The following is a 23,610-nucleotide window of genomic DNA, read 5'->3' on the forward strand; positions in this document are numbered from 1 at the left end:
TGTGCAGGAGCATGAATTTCATTGTGTAGAGAAGAAATAGGAGATAGGCTTGACCTTGGCATTTGCTTATGTCTTGTGTAGGAGACCTCAGCAGCAAAAAAAGAACCCCTGTGGCAGAAGAAATATTTGCAGAGAGAGTGAACATGCACAGCTTCTGGTGCAAAGTTGATGCTTTCTGCCCCTTGGGGAGCCAGTGCAGTCTAGTAGCATGCTAGTCTCTTGCTGTACAAGGATCAGACTTCTTCCACCCTGCCCTGCTGTGTTAGTGTGCTAGGTAACCTTTGTTGGCTGTGTTAGTGTGCTAGGTAACCTTCGTTTAGAATTCCGCTCACGGAACTTTGTCTTTGTTGTCTGTAGATGGCAGCCAAGGATACTGACCTCCATTGCAAAGTGTCCTGAGATCAGTTGGAAAGCACAGTTAAATCCCTAGATTGTGTGTTATCATTTTATCATTCATTCAGGTAATGACAAGGTTTAGCAGATTGAGCATGCTAAATGTTCAAAAAGGATGTGGGAGGTTTGTTTGTTTTGGCAAGTGCAAACTAAGTCTTTCTCAGTGTCTGCTGCTTGAAAATGTGTCTGCCTTGGCTGAGATTTGTCTTCTGGTTGTCTTTCAGAATGCTCCAGGCCGACCTGCAGCTCAGTGATAGTGAAGAGAGTGGTGACGACCAAGTCAGTTTTAGATGTTTTATACACTAGGCACACAGACTTCCCTTTAAATCATCACAACTTGTTGTGTTGTTCCGAGTTCCTTAAGCTAACCTTTCCTCCCCCTCTCCTCTTTGTTTTTGTGAACAAAACAGGTTGTTGAAAAGCCACCTTCTTCACTTGCTCCTCCAAGGTACAGGTTTGTTCCCAAACTACTAGCTAGACCAAATAAGGAGGAAAAACAAAACTAATGGGGTAGATGGGTAAGGGTTCCTGGTTTCTCTTGTAGATACAGGTGTTGGTTTCTAGCTGCCTGAAGCTGCTGTTGAAAATCGCCTTTAGTTGTGTGGAGTTTTACGGAAAGCTCCGATTAGAAAGTAATAATCCAGACATGCTGGATTTTGTCTGTGAACCAGAACTGATTTCCCCAACTGTTCCCTTCTTTTCTCCTCTTCCTCTCCACCAGTGTATATGTAGATCACACTGGATCTAATGGGATTTTCAGTTGTAGTAGTGACAAGTGAGGTGTGAGTCCAGTTTTAGTTTAGAAGGAAGCCCAAAAAAGCCAAGTGGATGAAGAACAGAAAAGGGTTAGGTAGGCTCATGGAGGCTATTTCAGCTCCTACTGATAAGGCAGCTGGCTGTAAGCAGTTCCTGCCATGTGTTGTTAGTCAGAAGCAGTATTCAAGGTAGACTGAACAGCCACACGCCAGCATTAGAGGAAGAAAGGTGGAGAAGCCCAGAATTTTTCCTATAGGAGAGCACTGACATATGTTTTTGGCTTGATATCTATATTCTTCAAGCACAGGCTAATGGTCTACAAAGTCAGACTGGCAGAAGGGCACGTCAGTTCTTGGTGTGATCTGTGTCTCTGCAAGCTCTTGAAATAGAGTGTTCTCACAGTATCAGTCTGGATAAGCAAGGAGCTTGCCTCCAGATCATACAAATGTGTTGATACTAATGTGGGAAACAGTTTTCAAAGCAAAAAAAAAAAAAAAATCAACATTTTGTAAGCCCATTTCAAAACAAAAAGAAGGTGTGCATAAAAGTCACAGTTCTCCCTCAGTTCCATCCACTCCCATTGTCAGTGCTAGAGGAAAACACTTTTGAGTAGGGGAGGGTGTTGCAAAAAATGCTACTGATTGACATGACCGTTAATGAAACAGTTACAGCACCTTGACCAAGTAACACAGATGAAGAAGTAAAAACTTAAGGGGGAGAACACAAAAAAGAGAAACCATCCTGGAATGTATGTTTCTGTCTTGTTAGCCTTTATTGGAAATTTTTCCGTTGAGGGTTGGGGCTTTCAGAAAAACACTCGTTAGTTTTGGTTATTTTTTAAACTTCGGTTGGCTAAATGCAGCTTCATACTGGAGCAGTGATGTTCTGCTTACGTATTTGTCCGACTGGGTTGGAGTTGAAGGTTTTATTATTTCCAGAGGTTTTTTATTCCAGTGCTTTATCTTTTGACTATGGCAATGTATTCCTTTGGCCTTCTCCCCTCCCCTCTCAGTGCCAAAACACAGGGTTTCAGTTTTATTTTTGAATCCTGCCATGTCAATATAATAAGTAAGTAACCTTCACCCATGCTGCTTTCTAATTTTATCTCATGGTGGCCTTGCAGTGCCCTACAGTCCCAGCCCAAGAGTGTGGCATCAGCACATTCCAGCAGCCCGGAGTCAGGGAGCACCAGTGACTCAGACAGCTCTTCAGACTCAGAGACGGAGAGCAACTCGAGTGACAGTGAAGCAAACGACCCTCCGAGAGCGTCAGCACCTGAGGTGAATGCCAATAAAATGTAGAGGCTGCTTAACGCAGCCTCTTGCCTCAGACTCTCTGCTGTCTGAATGCATTCAGGACAGGAGACCTGAAATACTGTCATTGTTCAGGTGTCCCCTTGACATCTTTGCTGCATCATCAGGCTTATCTTGCCCTTTGTTTCCCTTCTAGAGTTTGTCAATTAAATAACCCCTAGTAACAGCATAACTAGACGTCTACGTGCCTAACCTTGAAGTGTTGCCCCCTTCTCCTTTGGCATCATTGTCTAGCACTCCTGGAGGAATTAGTGCCTTCACGGGTGAGACACAAGCAAGGTGCAGATGAGAAGCACAGCTTGTCTGGGGTGTTTGGGGCCCATGTCTGCCCGTGCAGTTTTCCTGGGTGCCAAGGCTATGGGTTGCTTCGGGGTGAGACCAGTTTCCTGATACATTAAGAGGAGCCACTGCCTCCCTGCAGCTCCTGTGTGTGAGTGACAGATTCAGCTTCTCCCAGATCACAGCTGAAGTGATGAGACCTGCAGGAAGGGCTGGAATGTGCTTAGACTTGCTTCTGTTGAATTTGGCTCAGATAGTGCTGCACTGGCATTTCTGAGGCTTTTACTGGGAAAAGCAGACAACCAGAACTTAGCGCCTTAAAGTTTCATAATTGAGACCATGCATTTTTTGAAAATCTGCTGCAGAAGTGCTCATGTCCCATGGTTTCAAACAGTTCCTCCAGCTTGCAAAACATTCTTGGGCCAGTGGGAAGTACATAGTTATATCCTGTGGACCACAGCTGATGTAAACCAATCTGCTGCCAGTTTTGAGGTACTCTCACAAAACACAGAAACCGTGTAATTTATTCCCCGCCCCCTCCTCCAGCCCTAGTTTTCCTTTCTTTTACCTTAGAAGCACATGAACAGGGAGAATTTTATGTGCAGAAAACAAGCTTTGAGAAGGTGTATCTTTTCATCTCACATCTACTACACTTCACCCTCTAGCAGTTCAGTTACAGACTTTGCCCTCTGCAATGTGGGTGTCTTTGGAAGGACAGATGTTATACTTCTCCTCTTTTACCAAATCCTGCCTGGTTTGTCCTGAAAATACTAGATTGTAAGATCCTTCTCGCTCTAGTGAAGTCCTAACTATTTGCCATTGACCATTTTATCCTTTTTTATTCAGCAAACTATTCATCCATGGTGCTCAAGGAGTAAGTTAGTGCACATGGCCCATTTGTTTATAGTCAGTTCTTCACATGCAAAAGAACAGACTTTAAGACCTATAGGCAGTAGTTCCTTTATTTATTTTTTTTTAAATTTTTTTTAAAAAAAATCTCTTACTATCCTTTGGTTTTGGAAACCTAATGAAAACCTGTATGATGGTGTAGATCACAAACAAGATAACCGATGGTAGAAGTGCTAGAAAAGGATCAGAGTATGCCACTGTCTGATAGCTACGTACATTATAAACCAAAGTTTACTAAGTCTTTTAGCCATGTTTTTACAGTGTTTGACCAAAAAACAAATGTTCTTCAGTGGCTAGTAAGTTAAAATTCTGATGAAAATAAAGCAGATTTGTGTTATCTGAAAAGCCTAATGGAATTCGTGGTTTAATTTTACTTCCAAACCCATGGTAAAACCAAGCACTGTTTTTTAAACCAGGATTCTAGATGGACTGACTTAAACACAGTTGAAGACATGTCTTATTTATCTGCATGTTCTACAGTGAGTTGAGTCTGGATAGAGAAGAAAATCATGGCAGAAGGGATTCATTAGTCTCGGAAAACATTTCACGTACTGGGCTTTCTCTTTTTGGGGAAGGGTTGTGGCTCTTCTCAGAAGTGAGAGTGGTAACTGGGGAGAATCAGTGAGTGCGGGAGTTTAGCTGTGCTCTGATGGTGCCCAGATAATGAGTTACCCATTTGAGTGGTGTTGCCACATACATGGTATTTTCAGAATGGGCCCCAGAGAATAATGCCTCAGATTTGCAGCTTCTGTTGTCTCTTTTAGCATTAGTTGGGTTTGCTTTTCTCGTAATTTGTCAGACCGCTGTTAGATTAGGCAGAGCTTGTAGCAACCACGTTATGTTATTTGACCGTGATGCCAGGGGCCTTCAGACTTCAGTCGTTGCTCACGCCTTGCTTGACCCAGAGGGAAGCGAGTGTTGGGTTGTGTAGGCAGAGGACTCAGAAGAGGCCGGACTTGACATGCTAGCCATACAATTTATTTTGGTAAATGGTTTGCTTTTGGCTAAACCACAGGAGCCTGACAGCCTACCTGTCAGACTTCAATGAGATGTGTTAGCTGGCACAGCTGCTCATCTGTTTTGAAAGTAGTGCTGTGTGCAACTAACTTTCCAAAAGTGTTGCGAGGACAGCACCTAATCCATTTCTACACCTGCTGCTTTTTTTATATGTTGTCTGATTGCACAACGATGTTGGTTAGTGGCAAACCAAGATGAAGCTTTCATGTAGACTGGTCTCTTGCTGAGCAACAGGTAAGGCTAGCAGAGATCCAGGAGTGCTGTGCAATACGTTTGACTGATCCTGTGCGAAGATGAGGTCTGTGTTTCTGAATTGTCAATGTGCACACGCTAAAGCATCACCACTGACACATGGTCTTTCACTTTCAAGCTCTTTTAACATCAAGGGGAAATTTTACTGGGCTCTGGTAAGCCATGCTAGGATGAAAATAGCCCATAAAGGCATCATAAAGTCTTGCATCCTTCCTTTCTCTTTTTGTGTGCAGCCTGACCCACCGACTTCTAATAAGTGGCAGCTTGACAACTGGCTAACCAAGGTGAACCCACCAGCAGTGCCAACAGAGAGTCTCAGCGAAATTGCCCATGGGGATGGATGTGAAGAGGGCAAGGAGCAGGGGCAGGCTGTCAGCAGCAATTCCTCCCACCAGCGTGCCGAGCCGAGGGAGCCTCATCACAAGAGCTCTGGCCGAGCGGCCAGGGCTCCTCAGGACGCTCATCTTCTGACCAAACGCAACTGCCAGAAGTCTCCTGTGCGGGCCGAGGGGCCCTCACCCAGGCAGACTGTGGGCATCAAAGGGCCCAGCAAGGGCCTTGTCCACGAGGGGCCCAAAGGAGGCCTGAAGGTGGAGAGTGACCCTGGTCCTTTTGAGGTCAGAGACCAGTCTTCCAGAGACAAGCCAAAAGTCAAAACGAAAGGGAAGCCAAAATCCAGTGACAGAAAAGACCTGACCCCGGCACTGCAAGAGCCCCCTGAGAACAGAAAGCACAAGAGCTCCCACCAGGCCAATGCCAAACCCTTCTTGGACCCCAAGGTCATGAGAGATGTTTTGCTTGGCAGTGTCCAGGAGCATCTCGCTCTCAGTCCCCTTCCTCAAGGCCAGGGCACAAGCCCCACCAGGACTAGCGGCCACAGGCCTGCCATCGTGGCCAGAGAGGATTTTCACAAGGAGAAACTTCCCTTGCCTATCAGGGGGAAGAAGTTGCTCTCGCCAGTGAGGGACTCCCCTGCCCCTCAGTCCCTCATGGTGAAAATAGATCTCCCTCTGCTGTCAAGAGTCCCCCAGCCCCCTGGGAAAGGCAGTCACCAGAAGAGAGCAGAAGCCAAGGAACCCCCTGGTGCAAGGAAGCAGGACTTGGAGAGAAAAATCACGGATACTCTTGACAAGTCCCTTCAGAAGAGGAAGGTAAGAGGTGGAGGTGGGTTTGTACAAGGACCAAGGTGGTGTTTGAAAAACCCATGCGGAGAGTTCATTTCTGCTCCTAAGTTGGGAGTAGATCCCTTGCGCTCCTCCTTTAAAGGTGTTATCAAACTTCTAAAGGGAATGTGTATCAAAGCCGTTCATAGAGGTTTCTTGTTGGTCACAAATGCCCTGCTGAGCAAATGAAAAGCCTCGTGAGCTAACAAACGCTTTGGTATTTGAAAACACTTTTTGCTGTATTTTCTTGAAATACTAGTTTTCTCAGACAACAAAACCCCAGCCCTCCTATATTGGAGGAGCTTTCAGCAGCAGGCTGTGTCAGCATGTGGTTGGCCAGCCCCCTGGTAGCATTTGTGGGTTTCCCTGGCTTTCAACCAAGCAGAGCTTTGTAGGGCTGTGGTGCCCCCTCCCCCTGCAACCCCTTTAAATGCAGCATGGTATCTGAAGCACCTCCCAGACTGTGCAGTCATCTACACTATCCATTTAATGTCTGTTGTGGGAGAGCGCCTTGCCTGCACTTTGTGGGGAGAACTGACACAGGCTGCCCTGGGCTGTGGTTTTTGGTTTTGTCTATGCGTGGACCTTCTGCTGCCTTTAGCCATGCAGCCTTAGGCTGCGTAGCGTAGTCTTTTCCTGTGTGGAGTCATTCATTTCCATGAAACAGTTGTGATTGCTTGCTTACACAAAGAGGAACAAATTCTGCAGGTGTGAATTGTGTTATTACTAGGGATGATGGCAGCAGCCCCATGTTTTTGCTTTTCCATAAATGCAGACTTTTAACTGAACCAGGTTCACCGAGAGTAACAAGTGTCGCTAAACCCTGCTTTGGATCTCAGCGGTTGGCTAAATATGTAGAAAACTTCTTTGGTTTCCCCTGGAGCTGCTGAGGTGCTAGCAGCGATGCTAGTGCTTAAAAGATGCATGTGTCCAGAGTCCTTCAGCTAGAATAGTTGCTTTGCTTTGAATTACAAGACAGCCCTTTATTTAACTGAGATGGTAGTTGCTCACAAGTGGTTTTTGGAAAGCTAAGTCCCAAAGGGGGCTGTGAATATACTTCTAGCCAGCTGGTTCAGCTGCACAGGGTTGGTTGCAGGCCTTGTGGTGAATGGGTATTCACTGTGGATATTTCAGTGCCTGTATACCTTCTTGGTCCTCCTCACAGAGCAGGTGGCTTAGCACATGTGGGTGAACAACCTTGGCTCCCGTGTGGGTTGCATTTAGTCTTGTCATTTTCTGAACTTCCCATAGTTGTGGGGGAGAATTCAGAAGAGCAGGGAAAGGGTGAAGAAACCGGAGAGACCACAGCAGTCCCCCTCTTGCGGAGCAGTGGAAGAGGGTAAACAGGCAGCAAATCTGTTGCTTCTCCTGTTATCTCAAAGACCCAAAAGAGGAGCTATTTGATATTAGACATGTCTTCCCTTGCAGCCTGAGTGTCTGATTGCAGGAAACCCCTCCTCAGAGCCTTGCTGTCTGCATTATGTCAGCATGCATCAGTGTCCTTGGAGGCTCAGGCTTCGTAACAGCCAGCTAGGTCAGGTACAGCTGTCAGACATCGTTTGCGGCAGTGTGGAGCTCAACTTGAGAAACAGTTTAAGAACTTGATCTAGGTGCTGGAGCCTTGCCCTGAGCACACTGCCAGAGGTCGACTCTGCCGAGCACAATCTACTGAGCTCCATCACAGTGACATAAACCTGCATGTACTCTTGGGAGAGAGACAGAAAGTCCTGGAATGCTTTTGGCTGCCACCAGGCACACTGTGGGTAACACTGACTGATAAGTGCAGTTTCTTTTACATTTTCTTGGCTTGTAGCAAATTATTCTAAAGTTTTTCATTCAGGTGAGCTGATGATTTGCACGCTTTGTATTGTAAGACCTATGGAGTGCAGTTAAAAAGTATTATTTATTACCTCTCCGCCTTAATGGTTCCTGTTCTTCTGGAGGACAATGGCAGTGATTTTAACTGCCTGTTTAAAATTTCAGCTGTATCAGATTCTTCTTCATAAAACCAAAAACCCCTGCACATCTGAGGAATTGGAGGGATCTAACTCTCCTGTGAATGCATTTTTTTCCTTCCCTTTGATAAGGCATACCACAAAACACAATTGCTTGCAGTTCATGACTTTGCCAGGAGGAATCTGAATACATTTCTGTATAACTCGTACTGAGTAGGAAAAAAAAGCCCATCTAGAACAGATGGAATGCTTATTTTCAGCAGTGGAGATGCCTTAATTTTGATTACTATTAGCAACAAGAGGTTTAGCAGTTCCATCCCCATCACTACAAAATAATTAATCTATCCAAGCAAATGTAGGTAAAATGTCATTTTAGGATACTTGTCAGCGAGCCTGAAATCTATATCCGCTGTGTTTTGGGTTTATGCTTTGTCAGTTCTAATATCTTATCCTTTTCTTTTTTTAACCAGAATCAAACTTAGCTGTATTGGTCTGTACTTTGCACCAACTTTCAAAACGTGAGTGATTTTTTTTTTTTTTTCTTCCTGTTAGAGGGAAGTGGAGAAGGAGATTGATAGGAAGAAAATGAAATCAGAAAAAGAAAGAAAATCATTGCAGTCTTCAGCTAACAAAGACTCCAATAAATTGAAGTGAGTGTACAGTGGTGGGATGGCAGACATGCATAAAACTAAGTCTTTTTTTAAAAAGGTTAAGGCGAGGAACTGTATCTCCTGTCCTTATACTTCTGAGTTTGCTTATAACATCGTGTGCCTTCTGAAACTTAATCTGCTGCAATCTGTCTTTACATCCTGGAACCAACCATGTGGCTATGGGAGTGTCATTTATTCGCCTTTTTATTTGTTGCAGATGTGAAGTGATACTTGGGTGTCACTTATCTTCCTCTCCCTTAACGCTGAGGATTATGGTTCTAATCATTCAAGCATAAGCTGACGTTTCCGTGGCTGATCATCCTCCTATACCTGGTTTACACTGCTGCAAAAGCGTTGAATGTTGTGGCATTTGTCCTGATTTTGAACAGTTGAGATGGGAATGAAGACTTCACCATTTTAAACACAAACTTGTCCATCCTGCAGCTTATGTTGCTGCATGCTCTGATCCATATACTACATGTAGCTCAAAGAATCTGTTTATGCTGCAAGAAATTTAATTGCCAGTTGTGCCCGTACTACTTTTCCTTCTAAGCTGGTAGGCAACCATTTGCACTGCTCTCTTTCAGACCAGATGCAGGAAACAAATTTGTGCAAAAAAATTAGACGTTGTTTGAGTTGCAAACAGTGTGGTAGATTGCACGCTGGGATGTAGGAGCCATTTCCCCTTCTCTAAACTACAGTGGTGGTAATCTCTCAGCAGACAATTGCCCAGGTGATCTGGGAGGTGGCAGCTGTTCTGTGGGGAGTAGCATATGCTTGTTCTGCACGATGGCTTAGGTGTTTCAGGGGATGGCAAGAGAACTTGCCATCTGGTTGACAATGTCTCTGCTCATTGCAGGGGGGTTGTACTAGATGATCTTTAAAGGTCCCTTCCAACCAAAACTCTTCTATGACTCTAGGTGAGTAAGACTTGAGAGTTCAAGTATCAATTATTTCTGCTTTCATGAGAAATGGAACTAGCCTTAAAATGCTTTTAAAAAGGGAGTTGGACTAGATGATCTTTAAAGGTCCCTTCTAACCCAAACCATTCAATGATTCTTACGAACTTCTTTTTCTTTGCGCATGTTTTCCTCATTCTGGGTTCTACTGTCATACTTGTTTTGGGGAAGTTCGTGGTCTCACTGCATGGGAAGCAGCAGAAAGCTTTTTAGCAGATTCATAGTACTTCACATGCATTTAAAGCTCTGAGTCTTTGTAAGGTGAGAAGATGATGTGAACGTGTTTTGCACATGGGGAAATTGAGATGCAGACAAATTTGAGTTGCTTGCTCAGGCTCCTGCTGCAAACAGGTGAAATAGCTGAAAGGGTGGCCCCGAAGTCGTGAGTCTTATTCCCATGATTGAGCAATCACGTCCACAGCAGAGCAAGTTCTGGCAGCCTCTTGGGAAAGGATATTGTACTAAATGCAACTGTATGTCCATAAATTTTGACTCGGTGATCATTGCTGTTTTCTTAATTGGACAGGTCCTGATGAAAGAAAAAAGTCAGATGTTAATGCTGATACTCTCTACTCCCTCAGCTGCTTTTGCTGTCATCGGTTACAGACTTTGAACAGCACTTAGCGGCTGGTGCACGCAGTGTCTGTGCTAGGTGGAACTTGTCTTCTCCCAGCTGAGAATGCAGAGGTGAATGTGATGGATATTGCAGAGCTCTGTTTTCTCACCTTGCTGCCATGGGAGGCTGCTGAGCTGGGATGCTCCAGAAGCACGTGGATATGCAGCTCCCCCTTTCTCTAACCAAACCAAGATGCCGCAGTGCCAGTAGGCTTTTTACTTTGACTAGCCCAGATTTGCATAGAGGTGAAATGTGCAAAGCCCAGTCCAGAAAACAGATTTGTATGTATAGGTGGGTAGGGAGCATTTGCGTTCTCCACTAAAATCATCATCTTGTTTTTGTCTTTTTTGTATGTGACCTAATGGGGACGCAACCAGTGTGCCTTTTGAATTGCGGTCTTTCTAGAATTTCAGATGGCCTTTATGGCCAGGAATTTCTCATGTATTCCACTATAGCATTTGCAGTGTTTCTGGTAGATCTGCTGAAACTTACCCCATAATTTGCATACCAGTGTACTGCCAGCATTTTGGCTAGGTCTTTGCTAGAGCAAACGCTTCCAAGAGCATGTCTTCAAATGGGCGGTGTTCCTGAGAGGGGAGGCTCCTGTGTCAGTTCTGGGCTACTGCATTCAATTCCTGCTTGATTGTGGCTTGAATTTGAGGTATTGACTTGCATTGGTATGTAGCATTGAGGTTTGTGTCCTGACAATATGAGTAAACTGCTTTTCTGCAGAGAAAACATTGAAGTACTCTGAAAGCACTTAGGCGCTAGGGCTAACATTTAGTTGGGTGAAGGGATATTTCAGCTGTGGTAATAATGGAAGGGCATTACTTCTGTGGTTCATTCCTCCCTTTTTCTCAGTGAAAATGAGCACCCCTTTTAGCCATGTTCTGGCTTTCAGAGTGGGAAGAATAGGATGCGTTTTTGGGGAGAGAGGGCTCTGGATCAGGTCAGGGGATGCCGCTGAGCTCTGCGTCAAACAGTCCTCTCTGGAGCGTCAGCTGTAGTGAAGCTGGGGAGCATGTGTGCAGTGAGTAGGGACTGTGCCACGGGAAAAGTGGGTTGTGGAAGAGGGGAGAGGACTGTCGCACGCACAGCAGAACGAAGCAAGATGTGCAATGTTACACTTCAGTCTTCTCACTGGGTTTAACTTCATTTCCTCCTCTTCTGATAAGGCAGTCCATGAGTTGGGATTCACTGCTCTGTGTTTTCCTGGAAACTTTGAGAAGCTGAATAAAAATGATGTAAATGAGCAGTAGTGAAACAAGGTTTAGAGCTATTTGGTGCTGCTTACAGCTGCCAGAGTTCCCTGGTAATCCTAACTTCAAATGATCAGAAATCTGATGTGCCACCATCCTATTAAATGTGATAGACTCTGCCATTTAAAAGCACAGCATTTTAAGTCTCTATCACTGGAATCCTCTCAACTTTATAGTGTTGTCTAGTTGAGCTGGTGAGTCCTGGCAAGGAATGACTCAGTTGAATTCTGTCAAAGCACATACAGGATCAAATGTCTAGGTGAGTATCTCTGACCATAGAAGATATCTTCTACCATAATTGGGAAAGAGAGGTAGTGCTGCAGTTCATTTGCCTTGTTGGGTGATTTGTGCCAGGGATTTTAGTTGCTGTGATTGCCTCTCTTCCTCTTTCAGTGAAAAGGGGCTGTGTTGGAGGGATGCCTTTTTTTTGCAACATCCTCGTATTCTGGTTGCAAGCATTTACTCCAATGATAAGTCCTGAAGGTTATTCCTACTTGAAAACCAACTTGTTTGTGTGTTGTTGGCGGCTTAAGATGTGTTACCTAATGCCAGTGAAGTCCCTGAAGTTTTGTTTTGCTTTTGTTGGATTCTTTATGTTAACAACTCATTTCACACTTCCAGAGAAATTTAAAGAGAACTGGCACATGATATAACTATGTTTTTAAAAAAATCCCTACCTTATATGTACACCATATTCATCCCAATTGCTGAATTTGCTTCCCATCTCCAGAGCATCAAAAACTTCACTTGAAACCCAGAAGAAAGATCTCCTGCTACCCCCACCACTGCCACCCATGTCTCCTGTACATCCTCCACCAAAGTCAACCAAGATGGCCCAAAAGAGACCCAAAAGTGAGAGCAGCGAGCTGCCTGTCGTGGATAACACTGCCAGGGACGAGAGCAACCACAAGGATCCTTTGTTCTCCAAGCACAAGAAAGTGGAGAGAAATCCCGCTGAGCTCTCAAAGGGCATCAAAGTAGGTATCCATTATAACTGGCAGGATGTTTCCTGCAACCCATGGGTGCTGTGTGATTCTCTTGAGAAACATGCTCTGAGGATATTAAAAAGGAAGGAAGATAAACAAGCCACCAGAGAAAGCTCTTTGAAGCATTTTTACCCCTTTAATGGCTATCTGTGCCCTTATGTTGCTAGCTCAAAAGCCTGTGTTGTAACTTCTCTGCTGACTTTCCATCATCTGTTTTAATCTTACCAGTGAAACATAGTGAGAAGGGGTGACCATGTGAAAAACAAAGGCAAGAGAATCGTGTTTATGGTAGTAACTGCTTCTGACTGTAGGCAACTGCAAGTACAATATTGGTGTAAAAATAAGTGTGTTTACAGAAAGAAAGAGTGGATTGCTTAAAAATAAGAAACAAGCAACCTGTGGTTTTGACCGTGACCTAGGTATAAGGTTTTATAGCTTGCTTACAAAATTGTTGATGATCCTTGCAGCTGGATCTTTGCATTTTGAGGTTATAAAATTCAATTATATTGCTGCTTACTCATGGCTCTGTGTGTGTGATCTAGGATGTTGCTGTGTGTGTTAAGCTAGACTGTGCATGCTGTATTAGCTGGCTTCTAACTGCTTGCTTTTTCCTGATAATGTAGTTAGTAGTGGAGAATCAGCAATTTCCATGTGGTTAAGCTGGAAATAAGTGTGAATGGATATTACCCCTTCTGCCTTGGCTAGTGGCCATGAAAAACGTGCTGCTTGCAGCCTTACTGCTATTTTAGCCATTGTGCAAGGAAACCTGCTACTTAATTTCTCCATGCTTGGGAGAAGTTTGAATGGTATTAAGCCTTGCTAGCAGTCAGGTAGGATGCCAAGCTTCCATTTCCATTATTGAAAGGGGTACTGGGGAAGAAAGTAAGAAGAGCTGGAGAGCCTGGAGAATAGATTATGCCTGGGACAAATAAACATTTTCTCTTGAAATTTAGGAAAGCCAAGCTTTGGAATTGATTTAGACATCTCTCTAACCAGCTTTATCTCCACTCTGTGTTTTTTTCAGGGATCTCCAGGGGATGTCACAAATCCTTTCCCAGTGCCTTCTTTGCCAAATGGTGCCTCCAAGCCAAGGGGACCTCAACTCACGTTTGAAAAGTAAGTTTTTGTTTTACACCCATCACCTGTACTTTCTGAATACACCAGACAAGGCTGGCCCTGCAGCCACCCAGGCTTCTGCTTCTTGATCACTTCTTTGGGGAGGAAAGAGAGAGAGAGATGTCTGAGACCTGCCCTGTACTGCCTTCTTGTGTCTGGGACTTAGCCCACCCACCACAAAGCAAAGGTCTCATTACAACAGTTCTTGGTTTGAGGGAAGCTACTCTAGAAATTAAGTACTTTTGAACTCTGAGAGGAGGTGTCTTGTGCCTGCCTACAAGTAATGGGTTTTGATTTGTCTGATTCTTGACAAGTGGCAAACTCCTCTGTGACAGGGTGCTGGGCAGGCAACTGACTTTTTCTGAGAGGGTATGACTCTACTTGCTCCTTTTGTTAGCGCACAGGTGGCTGTATGCCATTTCCATGGTGAATAGATTATCCCAATGCGCAGAAATGTGTGCAGTCCAAATTTATCATCATTTATGTGTTGACTGAGACCCAGCTCTGTAGAAGCGTTGCACACCATATCTCTTGTAAGCAGATAACTTGAATGCAAGCTCTTTTGGTCTGAGTGTGTCATACTGCAGAGTTTACTGTATGCTTCAATCAGAAATGTATTGCTGGTATTGTACTTGAGGAATGATAGGGCATCACGTAACTACTATCTTTCCATGGGAGCAAAGAAGTAAACTTGGCCTCATAGTAGCCTAACCTCCAGTGTTTTTTCTACTTAGAAATGTAAGTTTTCAGTGTTATTCTAACATACATTTTTTAAGAAATCAATTCATTTTATCTGTCCATTCAACTGCTATGTATTTCTGAACATGCAGACAACATTCATTTAGTGACTATCATAACTGTAACGTGTGTTTGATAAGGCTGTAACAAGCTTACCAAAACAGGATGTTCGGACTCATAGCATCCTGTAGATAAGAAGGTAAAATTTATCCTACTCTTTTTCTCTGTTTTCTGTTTTTCCTCTTTCTGTCCCCAATTCAGGCAGCATCCGATAGAATACTACATAGAAGTGGCCAAGAGGCTGAAGCACAAAGCTGATGCAATGGTAAGTCATGGCCCTGTGCTAGAAATGTTAACCAGCTCTTGCATTCAGACCTGATACTTGCATGCACGTGAATAAGATTCGCTGGCTAACGTTACTTCCATACTCCCTACATGGAGCATGTTCAAGTCATATGTGGGGAGGCTGTCTTTATTTGCCAAATGTTCAGGCATTTCCCTTTGTTGTAAACACATCTAGAGAATGTGCCTAGAGAATAGGATTCAGAACTGATGTTGTCTGAGGTTAGCAGGCCTGTTTGCTTTGCAGAGCTATCACAAAGTCCTTGGAAGATAGTTTTAAGACAGTTTACTCTGAAACGTCAGGATCCTGTGTTGGTGGACAAGACTTGGAAGTGCCCTTTGCAGATGTAACTAGCTTTCTCCACTATGTGCAGTTTAACAGCATGCATGAATGAACCTATTTTTTTGCTAATTATGGCTCAGTCAGATAATGTACATTTGCTACTTGCCATTTACCTGTGAAAATGAAGTGAGGGAATACTGCAATGGGAAGGCCCCATCTGCCTCTCCCAAAGCAGGCCCCCAAGATGAGACAATAATATCCAAAAATGTGAAGGTAATAAATTACTTAAGGAAAATGTTGAGCAAGAGGAAGAGATACGAATAGCCAGAGCCCACAAAGCTGATGACTGGGACCACATTAGGGGTTCTGCTGAGAATCCTTTAATTATCACCTGGAGGCCTGACTTGCATCTTTTTCTTTCTTCAAATCCTGCCTAACTAGGGGAAAAAAAAGGAATTCAGGTATACTTGAGAGAAGCAGTTTTTGTCTTAGTCTAAAAATTAGAATTTTCTTCCCAATAGACCGACAAGACTGGAAAGGCCTTTCAGTACCTAGATGCTGCCCTTTCCTTCATTGAGTATGGGATCGCCTTGGAATCGGATGCACCAGCACCAAAATCAGCTTACAGCATATTCAGGGGCACCATAGATCTCATCAAGTAAGTGGTTTTCAAAGCATGATGGTTAGGCAGCATGTTTGGAGGGGAAGGGTTAGTTGCATTGCTTGTTTGCAACTGTGGCAGCTCTGGATTCCCACCATGGAGCAGAGTTTGGGTTGCTGTACAAGCATCAGACAGACCATCCAGAGGCACCAGAGACAAATCCTTTGAAATGTGTTTCAGCATTGCTTATCAGAAGAAGTAGGCACCATGTCCTCCTCAGCATTTGAGCCTTGCAGTTGAGGTACACCAGAGGACACTGGTTCAGATAATCGAGGACAGGAAGGAGTTTTTACTTTATCCAGAACTGAAGTTGCTTTTGCATGTGAGCTCAATAGTATGTCAGTTAAAAAAAATCAAAGCAACAATCTAGCACGTGGAAGAGCGGTTTGTGCCCCAAAGCTCTTGCAGGTTGATTGAAGGCAGATTTTACTGGTTTCTCCCATGTGTCTTTGTACCAGTGCACTTTATTGGGGTTTCTTTTAGCAACGTTCCCTGTTTAGTTTCACAGCCATAGTAGATGCATGTAGATAGTAGACATTATGACATATGCAGGCAGTGCAATCCAAGGAACCATGTACTGGATAGAAGAGAGACAGGTATTGGTTTATTCATATGGAAATTACAGGTTATGTGAGTTTTCGAGAGCTGATTTGACTTCTGACCTTAGAGCTGAAAGAGCTGTCAGAGTTTTTTTTGTGGTAGACTTCAAACTTTTTAAATGACATTGTTTGCTTTTTGGTCTTGAGGGACTGCATTTCCAAGATGCTACTGTTGCTTTGTTTTCAAAAAGGAGGTTTGCTTATTTGTTCTTTGCCAAAAGAAACATTTCCACTGAGATGTCTGTCTTGTCCAGAAACACTTGAATTAGTGTTGTAGTCAGTGGTGGGGGCACCTCTTCTGGGCCTCAGGCCTGTAGGTGGCCCACGGGGGGCATCTACTTGTAGGGATGTTGCCCATTAATCAGTGTAAGAGGAGAGCGAGTCGCATAAGGGGCCACATCTGTTCCTGCTGCGTGGAAAACAAGGCATTTGGAGACAGTCCTCTGCTCAAGATCATACAAAGCACTTGGTGCCAGGACTAAGAACTCGGGGCAGGTTTCTTGACTTTTGGACCAGTGCTTGAGATAACGGCATGCACTGGTTTTTCATAAACAGTAGGACTTCAGAGCCCTGATGACTGACAAGATTCTGTTTGTTTCCTTAGATTCGCCATGACATTGAAATCCTTTACGGACTCCTCAGCATCTTCACAAGAAAAAATCTTTGCTGTGTTATGGTGCGTAACCGTTGTTCTGCACCTTCATATTCTGTTTTTAGACTTGATAGAGTGAAAGACCCGTTACTTTCAGGGGCAAAAGAATGAGTTAAATGGGAATCAGAGTTCTGCAAGGAAAAAAACCCCACAATATAAAAACCAGAATGAACAGGAACATCTCTAAAGTGAGCTGGGATATCACAAGGGACTACATGTGGAAGGCACAGGCTCTAAAATTTGATCTGCTGGTAACTTGAGAGCACATAAGGGCTCTCACCTAAGGTGAAAGAATGCGATTTGGCTGTCCGTGCTTGAGCTGTGTAACTGAAGCTGTAGTTGAACGTAGCTGAGGCACTTCTGGACAGAGGCTTACTCAGCCTGTGGCACCTATAAGAGGTTGGGCACCTGTTTTATGTAAAAGACCAGACATGGCCCTTCCTTGTTTGGTTGTTTTTTTTGTTGGGTTTTTTTTCCCCCTTGTGATTTTTTTACAGAGTCTTTCTTTAAGATGAGCAGGAGGAGAAATTCTGAGCTTTCTTGACTTTGCAATACAGCTGATGTGTGCCTGCCTCCATCCCACAAGGCTGATGACTGCTGAGCAGGCAGCGGTGAGCGTGAACTCTTACTCTTGGTTGTGTTTCTGTTCACAGCATGCGCTGCCAGTCCATTCTGCACATGGCAATGTTTCGTTACAAAAAAGACACTGCAATAAATTATTCCAGGATCCTGAATGACCACTTCAAGGTAGGGCATGCGTATTACTAAGCTGCCAGCTGGCTGGCTGCAGTAGTTACTGATGTTGGCTGAATAGCCCATACCTAACAAGAGTTCTGTTCCTTACTGCAGAGTTCTTCCAGAGCAACACAAGCACCTTCTCCATGTGTTGCAAGGTAAGATTTAAAAAGATGTATGTTGTGATGTGTCTATAAGGGTGTGAGTGAAAATAGTATCCGGAGTATTTGAGTTGCAGGCTGCGTTTGAGTGCCTCACCGCTCGCTCTTTCGTACCACCTGAAATCATATTGTTAGGGGGCATGAGTAGGTTTCTGCTCTCTCTTTCCTGTCTTTTCTCATTGGAAAGGTTGGGGTTTTTTTTGTTATGAGGTCCAGAGTTACTGTGTATCAGGCAGAGCAGTTCTCCACCAGAGAAACAGGCCAGAGGAGCAAGGAAGGTAGCATCACTATGCTATTTCAGAGTCCCTGTTGTTGTCATCTTTGTTCTGTTCTGTCGCTCTCATCTAGAGATCGTTTCAGACTTAAGAGGGTACCATCCCCATCTCCCTGGCCACTGTCCAGTAGGATTATGCCTTCAGCCTGTGGTAGCATAACTTTGAGGTGATACTTTAATATTTTTCTCTTTACCTCAGTCACCAATTAAGAAAAAGAAACTAATTTTCTAATTTGTGAGTTATTGAGCATTTTGTCCTTTCTATGTATCTGCAGCAGTGTTGCTGCGTATGTGGCAGCAAAAGTAAAAGGCAAGATGTCCCATAACAGTGTTTGGCCCAATGCCTGGCAGACTGGTGCTGTGTTTTAATGACAATGAGTAAGACTTTTTCTCTATCCTGTGGTAATTGCATTTGGCAGATAGCTATCCAGCTCCACATCTGTCCCTTTTAAACTTTGCAGTTGAGAGAAGGTGGTTTGGTCTTCAGTAGTGATGCTGAAATTCCAGTTATTTTTCTGCCACCTTGGACAGCGTAGGTTATTGGGAATTAAATGGTCTCCCAAGAGCAGTGGTGGAAGCTCGCTCATACCAGTGACTGAAATGAGGTTGGTTGAAGTGGTGGGGGTGAAGCGATGTGATGAAGCCAGCCTGTGTCTGGAAGGCGGGCAGCTGGCTGCATTTAGCTTCCCTAGGTCTATAAATAAGTGTGTGTAGGCTGACCTGGCTGCTTTGACTAGCTGTCAGAAAGCTCCAGCCTCTGTAGGTGGGGAGCTTCAGCATGCCTGAAATGGAAGTCTTTAGCAAAAAACACTTAGAGAATCTGGTGAAGGCTTGCACGAGGAGGTGTAGATTTTGGAAGGTGGATGGGTGGCCCTTTCTGATGTCTGGTCCCACATTTTCTTTTGTCAAGAGGAGTCCTTAGAGTCGCAAATCAATTCAAAAACCTTGGCCTTGCACTCAGAGGACAATTACCTGTTATGTAGCTGAATGCATCTCAGTTTTTAACACTCTATGCTGCAGGCCTAGATGATACTGGATAGCTCCTGGCATAAGCCAGTCTTGTGGCAAGACTTTCGACTCTGAAATGAAATGTTTGTGGTGGTGTTTCTTTCTCCTGCAGAAGCACAGGCATGCCTTCTCTTTCTCCAATGGCCTCTCCTGCTGGTTCTGTGAGTTCTCAGCCAGGATCGAATGCTAGCAACTGCAGCGGCAACAGCATTGGCTCTTCAGTCACTGTCCCTTATAATATCCCAAGCATCACCTCTTCCTACGTCAACATTACTTCCTATATCCTCTATGCGTATGATATTTGGGAACGGGCTGATGCACTGGTCAGGAAGAATAAGGGTAAGTTTTTGCCCTCTGGCTTTTCTGTCTTATGTGTTGTGTTTATGTGTATGTACTTGCTTAAATCCTAACACTCAGTGTAGCAAACACCATACCTAAAGAACAAAGCAGTAAAAATGTCGAAATAGACAGCTATGGCTTATTGGCAGGTTATTGGCAGAGATACTTGGTGGTGATATAATGATGAGTGTTCCAATTAAAAGGTTGTCTTGGCATCCTCAAATGTCTAAGAGCTAAGGCATGAGGGTATCAAGTGCAGGAAACCAGCCAGCTCGCTCCATGGTAACACAAGAAGCATAAGGGTTTTTTTTTTTCTGTTTGTTTTTCCCTTTGGGGCGCTTAGTTTTTCTGAATTGGTCCGTTTTCTTTAAAAACATCTTTTTGGCCTGTACCCTTGTGTTTCAGTTTGTTTGTCAAACTTCCAGGTATTTTTGTCTTGAAAACGGTGAAGCTGGCTTCTCTCCATAACAGAGAAGCTGAGCAGCACTTCAATTGGAGTCCTTGCCAAGCAGCATTTCTAAAATTGCTCCTACTTTTTTTTATTTTACAGTTTTGTAGTTAAAAATGTTGTGTTGTCCTGTGGTACAAGCAGTGGTGGATAAGCAAAAGCCCTAGAGCAGATGCAGTTCAGTCTGTAACCTGCCATCCCATGTGGCATTTGCAGTGTCATTTTCCGTAAAACACAAAGTTTTGTGAGCTACTGTGGGCAAAGGGAAGTTTTGCCATGATCTGTTGGCAAACTTGCGACAGAAAATAAACACGATGTGCCTGGCTGAATTGTTGGAAGGCTGTAAAAATAGTCACACTAATGAGGCAGTTGTTGACATTCAAAAGGCTTTGCAAGTCACCTTTGAATAAAGTAACTCCAGTTGTTGGCTGTCCTCTGAGCAAATCTGTGCTCACAGCAGCAATTCATGTGTAGTATTTTGGATTCTAGCCTCTAAAGGCTGAGAAAAGACTGTCACATAGAAGGAGCAGTGGATGCTGCTGGTAAGCCAGAGGAATGAGTCCTGGAGGAAAACCTGTGGGAGGGCAGCCTGAGCACAATCTTGCATCAATCAAGACTAAATTCAGAACCTGCTATGTGTTGCTGTTTTGATGTAGGGGAATGATGACCGGGGTAGTAAATACTCCTTAGGGAGTAGATCTGTGCAGAAGAGTAAATACTCATGTAGGCTTAGCAGTTGTTGTCACTGTTCAGGATGGTGGAGGAATTTCAGAACTGGAACTTGTTGATATTCAGTGTAATGTACAGATGCTAAGAGGTGCGGAGAGTGAGTACCTAAAACTAAAAAAAAGGCCATATCCTTGATTCTTTTGTGCAATTCATAGGGCATAAGAAGAAGAAAGAGCAGTGGCCTTCAGTTATCGAGTTCTCTTAAACAGGGAAGTCATAAGTTAGTGGAAAGCAGTTAGTTCTAACTATGTCCAAGTCACTTGTGCAGAGCTGAAGTGCTTTCTGGCGGGTCCGCAACCAGTTGCTTCCAGCACAGGACCCAGCTCCTCACTGTAATGCAGAGTAGCACCGTGGATCATGAGGCTGTAAGAGGTTGTCTTCAGCCTCTGATTTCCCACAGCAAGGACAAGCTGAGGTTGCACGTGTGCATGTGAAGTCACTCTCCTTTCACAAAGTACTGTGGTCCCAGATCAGATTATCTTCTGGTTGCCCAGGCAGGGTGTTCAGACTCCTTGTCCCTGCTTACAGCTCTTCTGTTTCCTGTGGAGGGAATGGATACCCATTTTGTACACAAAAGGAGGGAAATCAGGGGAAATGTGTTCTCTGCTTCTGAATTGGAAAGTATTAGAATGAAAGTGTTGTGCTCTCTGCTGCTGAAGAGTTCCTTGCACAGCCAAGCAGAAATCTTCAGCCTCCAGGTTCAATCTTTGTGTGTAAATAAGGAGAGCTGAGAACGGGCGGTTTCTGAAAAGGTACCTGGCAACACGATCAAGGCTGGAGGGACTGAGGGACTGGGACGAGCCCATGTCCCTAGAAGGCAGGTCATGCAGGAATATCTTGGAAAGGTGACTGGAAAGGAATAGGTGTGATAATTTCCTGTAACTCACTGTCACCCGCACAGATGATTGCCAGCACAGAGCAGGGCATGCAGCCTGCCGGCATCTCCCAGCAGATTCAGATATGCTGCAAGAGCCTTCTCCTGCCCATGTGGGAGGAGGAGCGTGGTGCCTCAAGCTGGTGGCAGGGTAGGAGGACTCTGTGAAATCTGCCTGACGTGCCCAGCTAAAGGCAACCCAAATCTGAGCTGTATAGCCTGGCAAGCTCTATAAATTTTTAAACCTGTTCAGTTGAGAAATCATGATGTCTCCAAGGTTTGAGGATGGATGAAGGAAAGGGACCAGTCTGATGACGGCTGTGTGTGCCTCCCGGCATCACTCAGAAAGACACTCAAATTTGGCCTGTTTAAAATCTGGGGGAAGCACACAGCAGTAACTGGGGTATGAACACCCAAACTTTTGCCCACCTACCATGGAGTCTCGATGTCCTTTTAAAGCCAGCACCTGGGGAGGCGGTTCAGTGTGTGTAGGCGTGTGTGAGTGTGATTTTCCTCTTGCGTGCTGTGCCTCGTGCACTTATTACATTTCCCAGCCTTCTACTATTGCTGACCTCTCTGCATGAACAATGTTTAATGGGACTTGCCAACTGTCAGTGTGCTGCTGTTGTCGCTCCTCACTGCCCCCTAGCCTGTCGGATGTGCCTGTTTTGTGAAACCAACCAAATGTTTTCTTTCTCCCTCCCCTTTTTCCAGAGTTTTTTGCTGAACTCAGCACAGCGACGTGCACTCTGGCACTGAACAGTAGCATGACCGAACTGGTACACTACGCTAGACAGGGTTTACAGTGGCTGAGACTGGAAACAAATACGCCTTAACTGGTGCTCAAGGTGGTCAAATACCTTGAACTTTTTTGCACTTTTGAAGCCTCAGAAACAGTCTAACTTGTTGAATCATTGGATACAAAGCACCTGCAAGGGAAAATAAATCAAGGTGGAAGGGATCTGGTTACACTGGAAAAACTTTGAACTGCATTTTTAGGGTAGCGCTTTGCTGCCTTGAAAAAGAAGAGATGGAGGAAAGCCTCAGCGTTGATGGCACCTTCCTTTCAAACAATGAAGTGCAATGAATTGTCTGAATGGCCTAATGTATTGATGGTCTATAAACATTTCTATTACGAATAACCAGCAGGACAATAATCACACATGAAGAAGTGCCGACAAGAAGGAAATCTGCCTCCAGAGGTTATTATGCAACATCCCACAGTCTGCAACAGTTGTGTGCCCAGAAGACATGTCAGAGAAATGTTTTTCCAAGCATGGATGCAATCTTTGGTGTCTTTGTTCCTCAGATGGCAAGTAGCAACAACCTCATCAGCACCGAAAAGCGTTATGTTACAATAAAAACAGCAAAGTGGTCTGCCTTGCCTGCTTTCCAACCCCACCCTCTTGCATTTCTCAGCCAGCTGCTGTCCTGAGAAGCGGGGGAAGCCACTGCCTTCAGTGCTGCAAGTTCACTTTTTAAGTCGTCGCTGCTTTGGTCCTCCTCCTTGCCATGCACTCACGCACACAGAAGCCCTTAGCACTCGAACTGTATTACTTAGGGTCTTGCTCAGTTTAAGCCTTGTAAGCCAGAAACAGTTGGGGTGGCAAAATGACCAGGCGTGGTTGGAAACAGCTCTGCCTTTCTTCGGTGGTGGAGGGATGTCACTCACACTGAGGACTCCTTGACTGGTTGCTTTTTGTCATTCCGATGGGTGGGGGTGGACAGCTGTACTGGGTCACTCTGATTGCTTGGGCATGGTTCTGAGTCTGAGAGCTTACATGGGGAGGAATCACTTCTGTTTAAGGAGGGACTAAGTGGCTGAATGTGGAACATAAGACAAATTTTGCATTTGGGTATTTGCCTGCAACCGTTGCTGGTCTCAGTGAATATCTAAGAGCAGGATTTGGTACCAAAGTAGGGCATCCTTCATGGGGGAGATGACTTGTGCTTTTTCTCAGCCAAACTACAGGATGGGCCCAGCAACTTAGAAATCTGTCAAGAGAACACAAAAGGGATAATTAACTGTTTGCAAGCATTTTTTCCTTGTCAGGAGCTGCAGTTTTGAAATTGCAATTTTGCAGGTGACAGTAACAGTGAAGGCAGCATCCATGGCATTAGTGTATGCAGTAAGATGACACCCT

General features: G+C 44.5%; 1 protein-coding gene and 1 long non-coding RNA gene across 2 annotated transcripts in view; both read left to right on the forward strand.

The window, feature by feature from the left end:
- The window catches only part of LOC142033857 (uncharacterized), a 161,332-nt gene that overhangs the window by 94,706 nt on the left and 43,016 nt on the right, over nucleotides 1-23,610 (forward strand). The gene's annotated exons all lie outside the window — the stretch shown is intronic.
- LOC142031877 (AF4/FMR2 family member 1-like) lies at nucleotides 489-23,019 on the forward strand. The gene is made up of 15 exons (XM_075029712.1): nucleotides 489-517; nucleotides 618-672; nucleotides 804-841; nucleotides 2,273-2,429; nucleotides 5,153-6,070; nucleotides 8,590-8,687; nucleotides 12,252-12,498; nucleotides 13,532-13,623; nucleotides 14,623-14,686; nucleotides 15,508-15,644; nucleotides 16,851-16,922; nucleotides 17,552-17,645; nucleotides 17,748-17,791; nucleotides 19,189-19,415; nucleotides 22,181-23,019. The coding sequence occupies exons 1-15, from the start codon at nucleotides 489-491 to the stop codon at nucleotides 22,300-22,302; spliced, it is 2,394 nt and encodes a 797-aa protein (XP_074885813.1). The 3' UTR covers nucleotides 22,303-23,019.

Source organism: Buteo buteo, chromosome 1, assembly GCF_964188355.1.
Source record: "Buteo buteo chromosome 1, bButBut1.hap1.1, whole genome shotgun sequence".
NCBI classification, from domain to species: Eukaryota; Metazoa; Chordata; class Aves; order Accipitriformes; family Accipitridae; genus Buteo; species Buteo buteo.